At 35.6% G+C, this 14,174-nt stretch overlaps 1 protein-coding gene across 2 annotated transcripts in view; it reads left to right on the top strand.

Annotated features, from left to right (window-relative positions):
* The window catches only part of gstcd (glutathione S-transferase, C-terminal domain containing), a 77,605-nt gene that overhangs the window by 47,294 nt on the left and 16,137 nt on the right, over positions 1–14,174 (top strand). For both annotated transcript variants that reach the window (XM_051703269.1, XM_051703268.1), the window contains exons 6-8: positions 9,075–9,190; positions 9,664–9,708; positions 10,167–10,295. In XM_051703269.1, the coding sequence (XP_051559229.1) occupies positions 9,075–9,190; positions 9,664–9,708; positions 10,167–10,295 (290 nt within the window). The remainder of the gene's footprint in view (positions 1–9,074; positions 9,191–9,663; positions 9,709–10,166; positions 10,296–14,174) is intronic.

Below are 14,174 nucleotides of genomic sequence, written 5' to 3'. Positions count from 1 at the left end.
TGAATTACTTTAGTGCTGTTTTATACGTACATCAACAAATCAAGACTGAATAGTCAGCTTTAATTGGCCCTCTTTGAAGCATAAAATAAAATATGTTATTCAAATTTTCAATAAATGATGCACAGAAACCAAGCAACAGACATGTGATTTGATTACAGTGTTCCGCCTCTGCGCAAAAAAAACCCCACACTGACCACACTTCGCTTATTTAGAGGAAATTATATTAATGTTCACACAAATGTTTTTACTCAAGAATCTAAAGTATTGATGTAAGATGTATATACTGTATGATTGTATCAGCACAGCCCTAGTTGAAACCCACGAACTCACTACTTTTTCTACCTAACAAATGGGCATCTCACTTGTATCTCAATTAGCCATGTCTTGGCTGTCACCATCTTTGTCTCAGAGGACTGCAGGGAGCGAAGATAGAACCAAGTCACATTAAATACTCTGCCTGATCAATAGATCTCATTATTCTATAAGCATCTGGCTGGTTTTCTCCCATCACTCTCACCTCTAGAAAATACCGTTGATTGAGTGAGTTTGAGCTTACAAGAATATAACAGTATAATCAGGATTGTTAATTCAAAATAGCAATTTGTTTTAGTCACGAGACTTTTTCTTAACAGCCGCCATATTTTATGGCAATCTCAGCGAGGGGGGGGAAGCTATGGCAGTGTTTGAAAATGTTTTAAATTTGAAAGCTTTAGGCTAAACATTTCTGAATAAATGAGCAATTGTTCCAGCTCTTCTCCTAATTCATCACTGCATGGGTTTGGCAAAAAGAATCCATTGCACTCAATAGATAAGAGTATTTTTAAGAAAATAACATTTCTGGTTGAGTAAGTAAACAGCAGTATCACTTTATCAAGCTTTGTCAGTTTATCAAAAGTGAGTTTTTTGCATCACACAATGAAGGTATCTTGGGTTTTGGTCACAAATATGGCAGTGCGGTCAAAACAGTGATGTCACATGAAACAGATGAATAGAAGTCAACCATTAATCTAAATTTTGAGGGTGTGTCCATGTACCTCTCAATCTCTGTTGTGGTTACGGCCCTGCTTATCTTGACAATTGTACTATTGTACCAGTAGTATAAACTTTTGGCAACTCCATTGTGTGGTGTATAATTTTTTATACAAATAAATTTTTGACATTTGTCCCTTTTTTTGGATTTAGAAAAACGTGAAAAGGAATGCGACTGGGAGATGTTGCGAGCTGGATTCAAACTTACATCACCCATATGAGCACCACGTCTCGGTGTTGAAAACTTTGAGAACTAATTTCCAGATTACATTTCCTGTTCTCACTCCAATTGATCAATAAAGGCCAAAATATTTAACAAAAAAGACATGTGGTACAGTGGTAATGCATGGGCTTTTTAGGCCATAGTATACTTCTAGAGAAGTTCTTTTTCATTCTTCATTCAGGCGTTAAAAGAAGTTTGAAACAGCCGAGCAATGGTATACTGTTTGCAAACATTCAGACACCCGCTACACCGCTGTAGAAGGCTTTTAGATGTACATTTAAATTTGAGGAAGCTCCATAAAACCTGAAATAATATAACATTAAAATGTGTTATCAATGACTTTATGCCTCATTGTATGAGTAGAATACATGCTGTAAAATGTACTGTAATTAATAATGTATTCCGTTAGATTACTCAAGGTCAGTAACGTAATCTAAATACTTTGGAGTACTTCTTCAGCACTGCACTGATTTTTTCACTTGTTTGGACCATTAACAAGTAAATAAAGTAAGAAAATACACTTCACTGTAAAATAAGATATCTGAAAAAATCCTAAATATCTTATGCAGTTTTGCTACTGAAGTATTTATCTTGTTTTAAGGGTTTTTCTATATTTTTACATGAAAATATATTGAAATTCTCATTAAGAACAACATTTTTGCAATACATCTTTGCCCTAATATCAAAGGTCTTACTAGAGAAAAAAAGTTATGCTCTAACGTGACTTTTCCTCATAGAATTCATTATAAAATATAATCGCACCAACAGAACACCTGGTATGTAAAGGCAAGGAATAGCATTTTAGAATAAATCTAAATATTTACATGACAATTTACACACATTTGTGCTGCTCCAAACTTCAAAACCCCACAGAGTGTACACAATGATACCCTTTTCTGATCATATGTGGATTCTGTGCATAGAATGAGGTAGAAAATATATATTTGTTGATTTCTATACGATGTTAAAGGCTACATTGATTAGCGTTTCTTGAAAATACCCTAACCACATAAAAAACATTGACAAGGCAGGTAATTGTGTATTTACTGGATTTATGTTTCATCTGTCAAAGCATTTGTAGCTGCTTTTTATTTAGCTGTAGAAACATGATGTAGCTACTCTATTAAGTTCCCAATGGAAAGTTCCTCAGTGACGTCATATCCATCTTTTCACTCACAACAGTGTGAACGCGCTCGTATGAATGAAGTAAATCATAAGAAAGTGTTTCACCGCTGTTCAAAAGCAGATCGCGTCATTTATATGGATAAATGTTTTCCAACTGAAGACTATATATTAAATAAAAAATAAATTACAATATAAAATGCAAAGTAATCTCTTCAGTAATCAAAATACTTTTTGAATGTAACTGTATTCTGATTACCAATGATTTAAATTGTAACTGTAGTGGAATAGTTACTAATATGTAATATTTTAAATACGCAATCCTGTTACATGTATTCCGTTACTCCCCAACCCTGTATATATGCCACAGAAAATGCGCGATTTTTCTTGTTAACATTCTGAATTCATGCGCAAACACACTATGCACGGCCATGATATAGCCAATTACGTGCATTCTGTTATTGTAATTTATGATGGCACTGATACAACTGCTAAGATTGGTGTTTAAAAGAGTAATAATGTGCTGAATACAGACAAAAGAATGATGATGGGCATACCTTACTATGGGCAGATGTGTGAGTGGCGTTCACTGCAGAAGGCACATGAGTGAAGCAACATATAAAGAAAAGAGTGAATGGGCACTTAAGAGTATTTGAGTAGATTTGATTCCTTTTGTAGACTAATTAAACAAAAAAATGCATGACATGTTCTTGGAAAACGTCTCTATGCGAACGATCATACAGATGTAGGAAAAAAAAAAAAAAGAATTTCAACCACTATGCTAATGACTGCACGCCAGTGTGTTCATGTTGACTGATCTTAACTGAACGAGAATTAGTTCATGAATGCAAAAACACCTTCTTTTTGGCCAGATTTGGTTCTAAATGACGTCAAACCCAAGGGCGTAAATTTGGCTTGAACATTGGGGGGGGGGTTGCAGCATGAAGCATTTACATGTTTCCATTGATCATGGTATAAATAATGGGGGTTTGTACTTGTTTGTTTTGGTTATTGGGGGGGTTGCCTCCCCCCACCCCCCACCCTCCCCGAAATCTATGTCCCTGGTTACACCCATTCATTCTTTGATTTCGTATTAAGTTAATTAAGGCCTTAACAGAGCCAATGTGCTCATGCAGATGGTGCAAGTTCAAGTGCAGACTGTTACATGTCCTGCTCCCATTCCATCTCTTAAATAATGTAATCTCTGCTCAAAATAACCTGTCTCAACTTCACTGTACTGTGTAACAAAGGAGCAAAAGCCAAAAATAATGTAAAAAAGCTTCATATTTAATTGGAAGGATTTTAGGATTGCAGATTTCAGAAGAACCTGATTGTTTTGATAAAGGAGTGATCCTTATTGGACAGCAAGCCAACATTCCATTTGGATTTATGTCTCTCAGACAACTCTGGCACACACAGCGACTGCAAATGTGCTTTTGGTTAATGAGCTACATCTTCAGTGCATGCCACAAGTCTGCTTCGCTTTGATAGCACTCTCTCCATTGGAGTCTTGTTAGAGAAAGACAACAAATTCAAATGCCACAGAATTCTTCTGAAAAAGCATCTACATGTGCCTACGAGTGTGTTTGAATTTGTTTAATTTATATTTCATTTTATTTGAAAAATATTCAGTATTATTTCTTTATCATTAGTTTTCGCTCTAAATGTTATTTATTTTTTTCCAGTTTAGTTTTTCAGCACCATTTAGTTTGAGTATTTTAGGACTACCAAGTTAATGAATTATCTGATATCATTTGAATATATTTAATGCCGTAAAAATGTTTAGGGCAGCTTGTAACTATTTCAAATAGTGTAATATAGCCTACTGTGTATCAAAAACAGTACTTCATCTTTATTTTTATTTCATTTAATTTTTGAGTCTAGAACATGTATTTAATTTAATTTTAATTTGTTCTAATTGCATAAGATTTTAGTTTTATTTCAGGTAATTCCCGTTTCCATGTACTCTTTTAGTTTTTGTTTATGATGATAATAATAGTGTTGGTTTGGGTGCTTCTTTAGTGTTTCATCCCTGATTGGTTACCTGTCATAATCACAGACATTAATTATCCGGTATTGCTTATGATGATTAACAAATCTGTACAAAGCATTGTTGGGCTTTTCCGTAGTTTGCTTCTTATTTGGCTCCAGGTAGTGCATCCGCTGTCATCTGAGAGTTGTGCATAAAATCAGCGCAGCAGTGCATGACAGACACGTCTGTGATTTATATTACATTGATGGTGTTTCTTCAACACAGTCTGAGCGCTCTGTTCAAAACAGGAAAGCTGCTGCAAATTTATTCCCAGTGGCAGAGATGGTGGCTGTGTGAAAACACCCTTCAACTCCAATTAAAGTTTGAGATGACTTGAGTGGATGAAAAAAGGTGTAAAAATGTATATTGGAGAGCTTTGGCGCTTTTAGTGTTTCTCACATATCCGTTGAAATAATTTAGTCTTTTTAATCATGAAATATAGAGTGATGCTTGGCTGTTTCTTCTTTCAATTTGTGGAATGCAAGAATGCTAATAGTGAAAGCAGTTTTGAGTTATTCATTAGCTGTTTATATTGAGTGCTTAGAGACAGATGTAAATCCTTTGAGCGCTGTGCAAGGCAAGGACAAATCAGAGAACAGAGAACCAAAAAATGTTCTTACCATAAAACAGGTACATTTTCTGTTGAAAGTTAAAACTGTCATAATTGCATTCCTAACCTACCTTACCATTGATAATTTAAAAAAATATTTAAGCCATTAACATGGATATGCTAAATGTATAACCACATGCACATTGCAGCTAAATACCTTTTTTTTTTACCACAGCTTTTTTGTCATTCATGCTATAATTTTTTATAAAAGCAGCGAGGATCCATTTAGGTAATTGAGTGACTATAAATGCACACGATTAAATGTTTGGTCACATTTTACAGTATTCAATTTGTATGTTACAGTGTGTTTAATTTACATTTAAGCTGAAGTATGTAATCTTAATATGCAGAGACAACTATAGTTAAACAATTCATAGGTTCATATTCCCAAACTGTAATCACTGTGTCTCTGTGGCACTATAAAAATTCCTGTGTTTGTTTTGAGCAACCCGCTTAAACCCCACCCTACAATGTTACTCAATCGATAGCTTGAGTTGGAGGTGGGACATCTGACTGTTTGAGCAATTCAGATGAGGGGCTTATTCGGAAAGCTGTTTTGAAAACTTTATTTTTGCAATTCCATTTGGGGGCGCTAGTGTCGCAGAAATTACATACTTCAGCTTTAAGTACTGAGTAATATTATGAACTACACATACTTAATATGCAGTGTTGGCTAAGTTACTCAAAAAGTAATGCACTACGAGTGACTCCAGCCAGGTCTCCTAAGCAACCAAATTGGCCCGGTTGCTAGGGAGGGTAGAGTCACATGGGGTAACCTCCTCGTGGTCGCTATAATGTGGTTTGTTCTCGGTGGGGCACATGGTGAATTGAGCGTGGTTGCCGCGGTGGATGGCGTGAAGCCTCCACACGCGCTATGTCTCCGTGGCAACGCGCTCAACAAGCCACGTGATAAGATGCGCGGGTTGACTGTCTCAGATGCGGAGGCAACTGGGATTTGTCCTCAGTCCTCCGGACTGAGGCGAATCACTATGCGACCACGAGGGCTTACAGCGCATTGGGAATTGGGCATTCCAAATTGGGAGAAAAAGGGGAAAAATCCCCCCCCCCCCCCCAAAAAAAAGTAATGCACTACTAATGACTAATTACTTCTCCAAAAATAGTTATCTGATTACTTAATCGAAAAGTAATCATATTGCTTATTACTTTTAAGTTACGTTGTTAAAAATGTCTCTCAGAAAAGTTTTTTCAGCTTAACGATTTCAAAATAATGTGTATATTTCCCCCTTGTTCATTGTCGCACACCTTTTAGCTGTCACAGAAATGCAAACCTTTGAACATATGAATTCATATGTTAAATATATTATTAGGGCTGTCGATTAATTATATAAAAATTAACGTGTTAAAAAATTTACACAATCAGTTTCCCTGACCGTAATATGGAATATTGCTTCCATATAAGCAATTCAAGCATGAAGTACCACCTGTTTTTTCCAGGGGGCAGTAAGCGAAACTTGCTGTATAGGCAAAGCATAGCTCAAACAGACAGAACAAACCACACTTACCGAGAGCAGACAACACAACGGCTGTGTCTCGTTTGGAAGGCTGCATCCACCGGAGGTCGCATTTCTCGGCCGCATACGTCATCGAGGCTGTCTTGTTTCATAAAAGCGAATAGGACACTTCGAATGCAGCCTTTGAATGTGACGTTCTTTCATGGGAATTCTGAGGATGCATGAGGTGTATCCTTCGTGGGCACTCACAACCCACAATTCTTTGCTTCAACGGAAATGTCTAAAAAAAGTACGCCAATTTGCCCTTAAATATGATGTTCAAACGCAACTAATGATAATATCCAAGTTGAAGTACCTCAGTAGATGGGTGCAGAGTATATAATATGTGTAATTATATTAATATATCATTAAAAAAAGTATTAGACTAAAAGTACACCTGTGAAATCTATTTTCTTTTCTCTTTACATCATTATAACTCTCCTAAAATGGGACTTTGTTCCCTTCTCACTCAAAGTGCTCGTGCTTGTTAAAGAGTGGCATGCTGTCATAGCAACCATGTTACGTTCTGTTTCCGTTTGTCCTACGAAGGCCGTCTCGTTTAAATGAGATTTGTTTAAAGGAGGACGCTCGGTATACTGCAGCCTTAAAAGGACGCGTCCTACCTAGCATGCAGCCTTCGAAACGAGACAGCTATCATGAGAACACATTCCTGCGTACAAACACAGATTGATGGAGCGCAAATCCGAAGGCAGGGATCTCTAGACGTGTTTTTCTTAGTTTCAAACTTCGTTTAACTTGACACAGCGACCAAAAACAGTATGTTTATGATCAGAGTTCGGGAGTAACGGAATACATTTAAAATACAAAATATTATTAAATGTATTCCTCTACAGTTACAATTTAAATCGTTGGTAATCAGAATACAGTTACATTCAAAATGTATTTTGATTACTGAAGAGATTACTTTGCATTTTATTGTCATTTGTTTCATTTAATATTAAGTCTATTCACATTTAACCACAAAAAGTATGCGATCCGAGGAGTGTTTAAACACTGGTGAAACACTTTCTCAAGATGTGTTACATTCACACGAGCAAACAGAGAAGTACGTTTTAAGTAAGCCTGGAGCAGCCGAAATAGAAGTAAACCTTGTGTAAATTGTCATGTGAACATTTAGCTTTATGCTAAGCTAAAATGCTATTTCTAGCCATTTTACATGCACCTGTTACCAGACATGATCATATTTATTCTATCAAGAAAATCCACAACGGATTTTGTCTAGTAAGACCTTTGATATTAGGGCAAAAATCTTATTCTTGATGAGAATTTTTGTATTGTTTTTGTATAGGTTAAAAAAAAAAAATATATATATATATATATATATATATATATATATATATATATATATATATATATATATATATATATATATAAATCCTTAAAACAAGATCAATTGGTTTTCTCTTGTTTTAGAAGCTACATTGCATAAAATATTTAGGCCTTTTTCAGAGAATGTATTTTTAAAATAAGTGTATTTTGCATTACTGTACTGGCAGATTTTTTTCACTTGTTATTAACTTGTTTATAGTTAAAACAAGTGGGAAAAAAATCTGCGAGTGAAGTAATCCAAAGTATTTAGATTACGTTACTGACCTGGAGTAATCTAACAGAATACATTACAAATTACATTTTACAGCATGTATTCTGTAATTTGTAGTGGAATACATTTTAAAAGTAACCCTCCCAACCCTGTTTATGATGCAACGCAACCAATACGCTCCTAAAGCGTCCGTCTGACGCAGGCGTACATTGACGAGTCCTTAGACAAGCCCTTATAATAAATCTCGGATTGATTGACAAATTAAATTGCAAAATGGTTGCTATGAACTGTAGGCCAATAATAGGCTTATGTTCAATAATATGGAAATAAATAATATATTGCATTCTAAAGCCACTTTTTGTATTGTCTGTTTTAATGCTTAACTTGTGTGCCTAAATAATGTAATGCATTTTAATTTTCTGTATTTTTTTAAATATATAAATTTTATTTGTAATTATTAAAATATAACTATTCATTATATATTGAGTTATTGTTATTTGAGGGGCTTTCTCAGCAAATATTTATGTATGCGATTAAGTGTGATTAATTTGATTAATCGGCATACCATGTAATTAATTCGATTAAACTTTTTAATTGATTGACAGCCCTACATATTATACATTAATAATACTATCTTAGAATATATGTAATCCAAGTAATGTACATAAAATTACCATATTGGAAAGTAACAAACTTAAATCTGATTACAAGAATAAAAATGTAATGTGTTACACTACTTTTGGGCTAAAAGTAATTAGATTACAGTAACTAATTACTTTGTACTCATATTACACCCTACACTGTATACATAATATGTAACTACTGTATATTAATCTTCATTTGCAAGCAGCATTAAATAAAGTATAATTTAATATATTTATTTTGACATTGTAATGTAAAGTGTAGCCAAATTATTCTTTCATTACGGTTAAGTATTGCAGTATGTGTTTCATCAATGAGATGCTGACATTCACTTTACTCCAAAGGCAAGATGTCAGACGCCCGTGCCATACGCAAACAACAACAGCTCAACAACTTGGTTGCCATGGTGACAGAGATGGCCCGCCCAGGACACATTGTGGTGGATTTCTGCAGCGGTGGGGTAGGTTACCTTGTGACATTTAAAAACATTATTGTGTTTTCTTACGAGAATATATGTTTGTACATACAAATTTGTCCTCAGATTTGAGCTAAGTCTGACAAAGGCTCCCTTTGGGAACATCCTCATTTGGAAAAATATCTAATTTGAAAATAAATTATTAGTTAATTAGTTTTTATATAAAAATAATACAAGTCTATGGCATGTCATCATTTAGATAAGTAAACCTGTGTGTGTTGTCTAGCATCTGTTCCTCTCCCTGGACACCTCATGTAATCTCTGGTAGTGCTCTTGTTATTGTGTGCATACATATAAGCCTGGCGTGTTACAAGTTCAGAGCTGTTACAGCCCAAGGGCCGCAGGTCATTATATTCTGATGGGCGATTGTGTTCTTCTTACCAGACTTTGATGTAATGAGCTCTTTGAGGTCTGTGTCCCTGAGTCCTTTTGCTTGTTTTCTCTGTTTGTTTTCTCAGGGGCATGTTGGGATTGTTTTGGCACACAGGCTTCCTAAATGTCAGGTACGACTTTCAGATTTGTTCGAGTGTAGCAAGTTCAAGTTAACTGAGACAAAGGAAAGAAACTAAACCTGTCTTCTTCGCAGGTGACCTCATTTGGAGACAATGGATAAACAAACTAATTCCACAATATTGTTTTCTCTCTCTCTCTCTCTCTCTCTCTCTCTCTCCTCATGACCTTGTTGGGAAAATCATGCTTTAACCAGTGCGGATAGGAAAATGTAACAGTAGTACCTATATTAGGAAACTATTTGGGCACTTATACACATTAGGATGGTTCAGTGCATTATTAGATAGTTATTTAGAAGATGTACTTTTTTCTCTTTAAAAGATGAAATACCTTTTTTAAGAAAAGTAATCTGACTTAAATAATTTAGTAATGTTTTATTACAACAAAACCCATTTGTTGTAAGAAATATAATGTGTGGTAGAATGAATTATTCCTTTGTTTCACCAATCAGGTTATTCTCATTGAAAATAAGGAGGAGTCTCTGGTCAGGGCCAGAGACAGAAGCGCTCAGTTGGGATTAACAAACATTGGCTTCATCCAAACAAACCTTGACTACTTCATTGGGAACTTCAACATTGGAGTGAGTGTCCTCTTATATTTCTACAGATTCATGACAATAGCTGTGTTTCCATCCAAGTTGCAAATTTCTATTATTCGAAAAACCATAATATCGCAAAAACAATGTGTGAACAAAGAATCGTTTCAATCCCATGTTCAAAAGAACAAAATCGGCACTTCCGGAGAAATTTTAGTCAATGTGAGTCTTTTTAATAAATACTTGCGGTTGAGAGCACAGAGACAAAACACTGTAAAGAACTTTGTATCATGTCTGGGAGCGACAGCGCGTCACACGGTTCTGGGAGTACAATGTGTGTGCGTTCCTCTTATGTCTTTGCTGTGCGGATCTATAATATATGTTTCAAAACTGTCAATAAACATGTTCTCCGGCACAGTTCAAGTTTGTATACGACTTATTTGCTCTGCAAGCTCTTTGCAGGCTTTGGATTTTCTAGACACAGTTATTTCAGGATGACCATAGCAACATTTCAGATGTGATGATTGGTCCGCTTGTTAGTCCAGTTATGAACGAGTTATTCAGTCACATTACTTTTTTGATGTGCATCTTGTATTCGTAATAAATTCGATTGGAGTTTATTCGGTATATGTGTTTCCATCATAGTTTATGCCCATTTCTTCTTCTTATGTGCATTTTGGAGATTTTATTTGCATTTTTTTGCAAGGGTTCCCCTTTTTCTCCCAATTTGGAATGCCCAATTCCCAATGTGGTTTTAAGTCTTTGTGGTCGCGTAGTGATTCGCCGGAGGACTGCGTCTGAGATCGTCAACCTGCGCATATTATCACGTGGCTTGTTGAGCGCGTTGCCACGGAGACATAGCGCGTGTGGAGGCTTCACACCATCCACCGCGGCAACAACTCTCAACTCACCACGTGCCCCACCGAGAACTAACCACATTATAGCGATCACGAGGAGGTTACCCCATGTGACTCTACCCTTCCTAGCAACTGGGCCAATTTGGTTGCTTAGGAGACCTGGCTAGAGTCACTAAGCACGCCCTGGGATTCGAACTAGCAAACTCCAGGGGTGGTAGCCAGCGTCTTTACCACTGAGCTACCCAGGCCCCCTGATTTTATTTGCATCTTGGTGTTTTCATCCAGCAGTTTTTATGCAATAACCCAAAATGCGCATAAAAAAAGCATGGATGGAAACATAGCTATTTGTTTGTTACGTTCAATACAGAAATTGCTCTAGCAAGTATGTTAAATGTATTTAGAGAGATAGTGTGTTAGTGCGATAGTGGCCATTCAGCGATAGGCTGTTCAGCGTTCGGTCTGAATGGCCCCTTAATGGCCACACACCCTTTATGCTTCTGAAATGCATGAAACCTCATATGATGCAAATCATGCGATGCTTAAGGTGAAGTGTGTTACTTATCAGACCTATGATTTTGCCTGGCTTACTATAAAGCGGGCCTAACCCGAACCTTAACTTAACCTAACCCAGACCGACATTGACGGAAGGGCATGAGCTATATCTAGGGACCAAAATATCATTAAGATTGGGGTTGGGTTCTTTTGACTTGGTCCAGTATGCAACTAGTTTTTACATCTTCTGGAATTCAGAAAATAAATAAATAAGAAGTGGTCCTTATGTGGAGCCTTCAATGTAGACCCATTTTAAGTAGTAGAGCAGTCATTTAGGAAGTACGTCTTTGGTGTACTCATGTATGCAATGTAATGTCCAAACATTTTAAGGAAGTACATTGTGAATGTAATACCTAGTCCTTTATCCTGTATTTTTTTCTCCCATTAACATTTGCTTATATTCTCTTGCTATGAGCGATTTCAATAATTTTACATGAAGAACATAAATTTTTGCCAGAAGGTATCTGTTCATTTGCATTGCAAAGCCTGTTTAAAGGGATAAAATATGGCACTCTGTAATTGGAGTTTGTTTCGTTTTGCCTGCCATCCATGTTAATGATTCAGTAAACTCTAATGTTTATCCTTTATTTAACTTCAAATGCAAGTGGTGTTCTCATTACCATATTTTGAGTGCGGAAATTTTCTCGTCAACATGGCCCATCCAACTTACTCAACATTAACACTATAATTAACCTCTAAATAAGACTTATTGTAGAGCAATATGTTTATTTCCAAATACTAATGTACTCACATTTGTTTTCTCCTATTTTTAATTTGTCAAATGCTGAAACAAAATATTATATTCAGACAAATGCTATTCATCTACAAGGCACATTTGAATTACTTCTTAATTATATTATGAATGCAAGACCGCTTAGATCAAAAATATAAGACAGACCCATATTTGCTTTTCGATTTATTTTTAATTCTCATGACAATTCTAACAGTTAGGATTAGTATAATTATAACTAATGATATGTTAAGCCTTATATATTACAATAATATTTGTTTAAATTCGTAAAAAATGAAAAAGCGTTTTTTTATATTGGGGTTCCACGCATCGGCTGAGATTCTGGATGGGGGCCCCTGGGTATGTGAAGGATTTACAAGATTTGCTCTGATCTAAAAGATTTTTTCTGATGCAAATTCTGTAAGCCGTGGCTTTTTTTTTGTCCCCCAAAATGTTTAAACATGGTATAAACACATTTACAAGTGCCCTAAAATATTTAGATAATTTCTGTTGAAATTTTTAGACACAAGTGTTTGGAAATATCTGAAATATCTTTAAAAGGATTTCCCCATGGGACTGTCTAATAAATGAGGAAGAATGGACTTGTTGCAGTTCTTGCATTTGTTCATGGCTGTAATGAGATGTTTATCCTGCTTGAAAACTGCAGCCCATGTTTTATCTGCAGTATTGAGTTTCTTACAGTGTGGAGGTGGGGCGGGGGACTTATCTGCTACCAACACAAAGGGTGTTTATCAAACCTTTGCAGAACTTAAACCTGTTCATGTAGATTCAACCCGGTCTCATGAGAAGTCATAATAATAGTACGCGATGGCAAAACCCTAAGAAATCGCACAACATGCAACTTTTACTGCCATAGAGAAAAGGGAATGAACCAAAGAATGATGTTATTATGATTTTTCCCTAACCATAATGTATAATACCTTATCCAAACTCTAAACCTCAACCATGATTTTAATAGGAAGAAAAGAAAACATTGAATGAGACAATGGAATGACAGGTTATTGACCTACGTACATCAGTCATTTGTATTTTATAAATAAATATGGAATGAGTTGCCAGATTTGTTCACTGATGTCTCCTTTCTTTAAATAAAGTGTTGGATTGGAGGCCAGCTAAAATTTGGTGCCTGTATTGTATGGATGTGAAATTCTGTTTGTTGAATGGTTGTCTGGTCTCTATGGGAATACAATTTTTACCTTTTTCCACCAGCCAAATCATATGATATCTTAAGTTTTTGCCACAAATTATTATGAGTTTTAGGGAATCAGTGGAGTGTATCAAAACATTATTTGTTCTTGTATTCTGTGCATAGTAGAATGCAAACGTTGGTTTAGATTTACAGGATCATGGGTTGTTATCATTTCCCCATCAAGAACAAATTCAGACGTTTCTTTGTTTGCTATAAAGCACTTTCTTCTCATAGCTGTTATCTTCAAAAATACATTTACTTCACATTTATTCACTTAGCAGACACTTTCATTCAAATAGACTTGCAAATGAAGAATACTACAGAGCAAGCTATTCAACCTTTGGAGACAGTAAACTAAATGTTACAAAAAGAACTAGATAGGGAAAGTTTAAATATTTTCAAAACGATAGTGAGACACAGGTTTGCTAAAGGAACATTCAGTCAATGTAAGTCTATGGGTTTTTTTAAATTAAATTTGTTTTTATCGTCCGCTTTGTGAAAAACTTAATTCTGATTTGTTCGAAAATCTATAGCTACACGAGTCAGAACAGTCTGAATGTTTGAACCAAGTTTGT

This window comes from Myxocyprinus asiaticus, chromosome 7 (genome assembly GCF_019703515.2).
Source record: "Myxocyprinus asiaticus isolate MX2 ecotype Aquarium Trade chromosome 7, UBuf_Myxa_2, whole genome shotgun sequence".
NCBI lineage: Eukaryota > Metazoa > Chordata > Actinopteri > Cypriniformes > Catostomidae > Myxocyprinus > Myxocyprinus asiaticus.
This window is presented reverse-complemented; position numbering and strand designations above follow the sequence as displayed.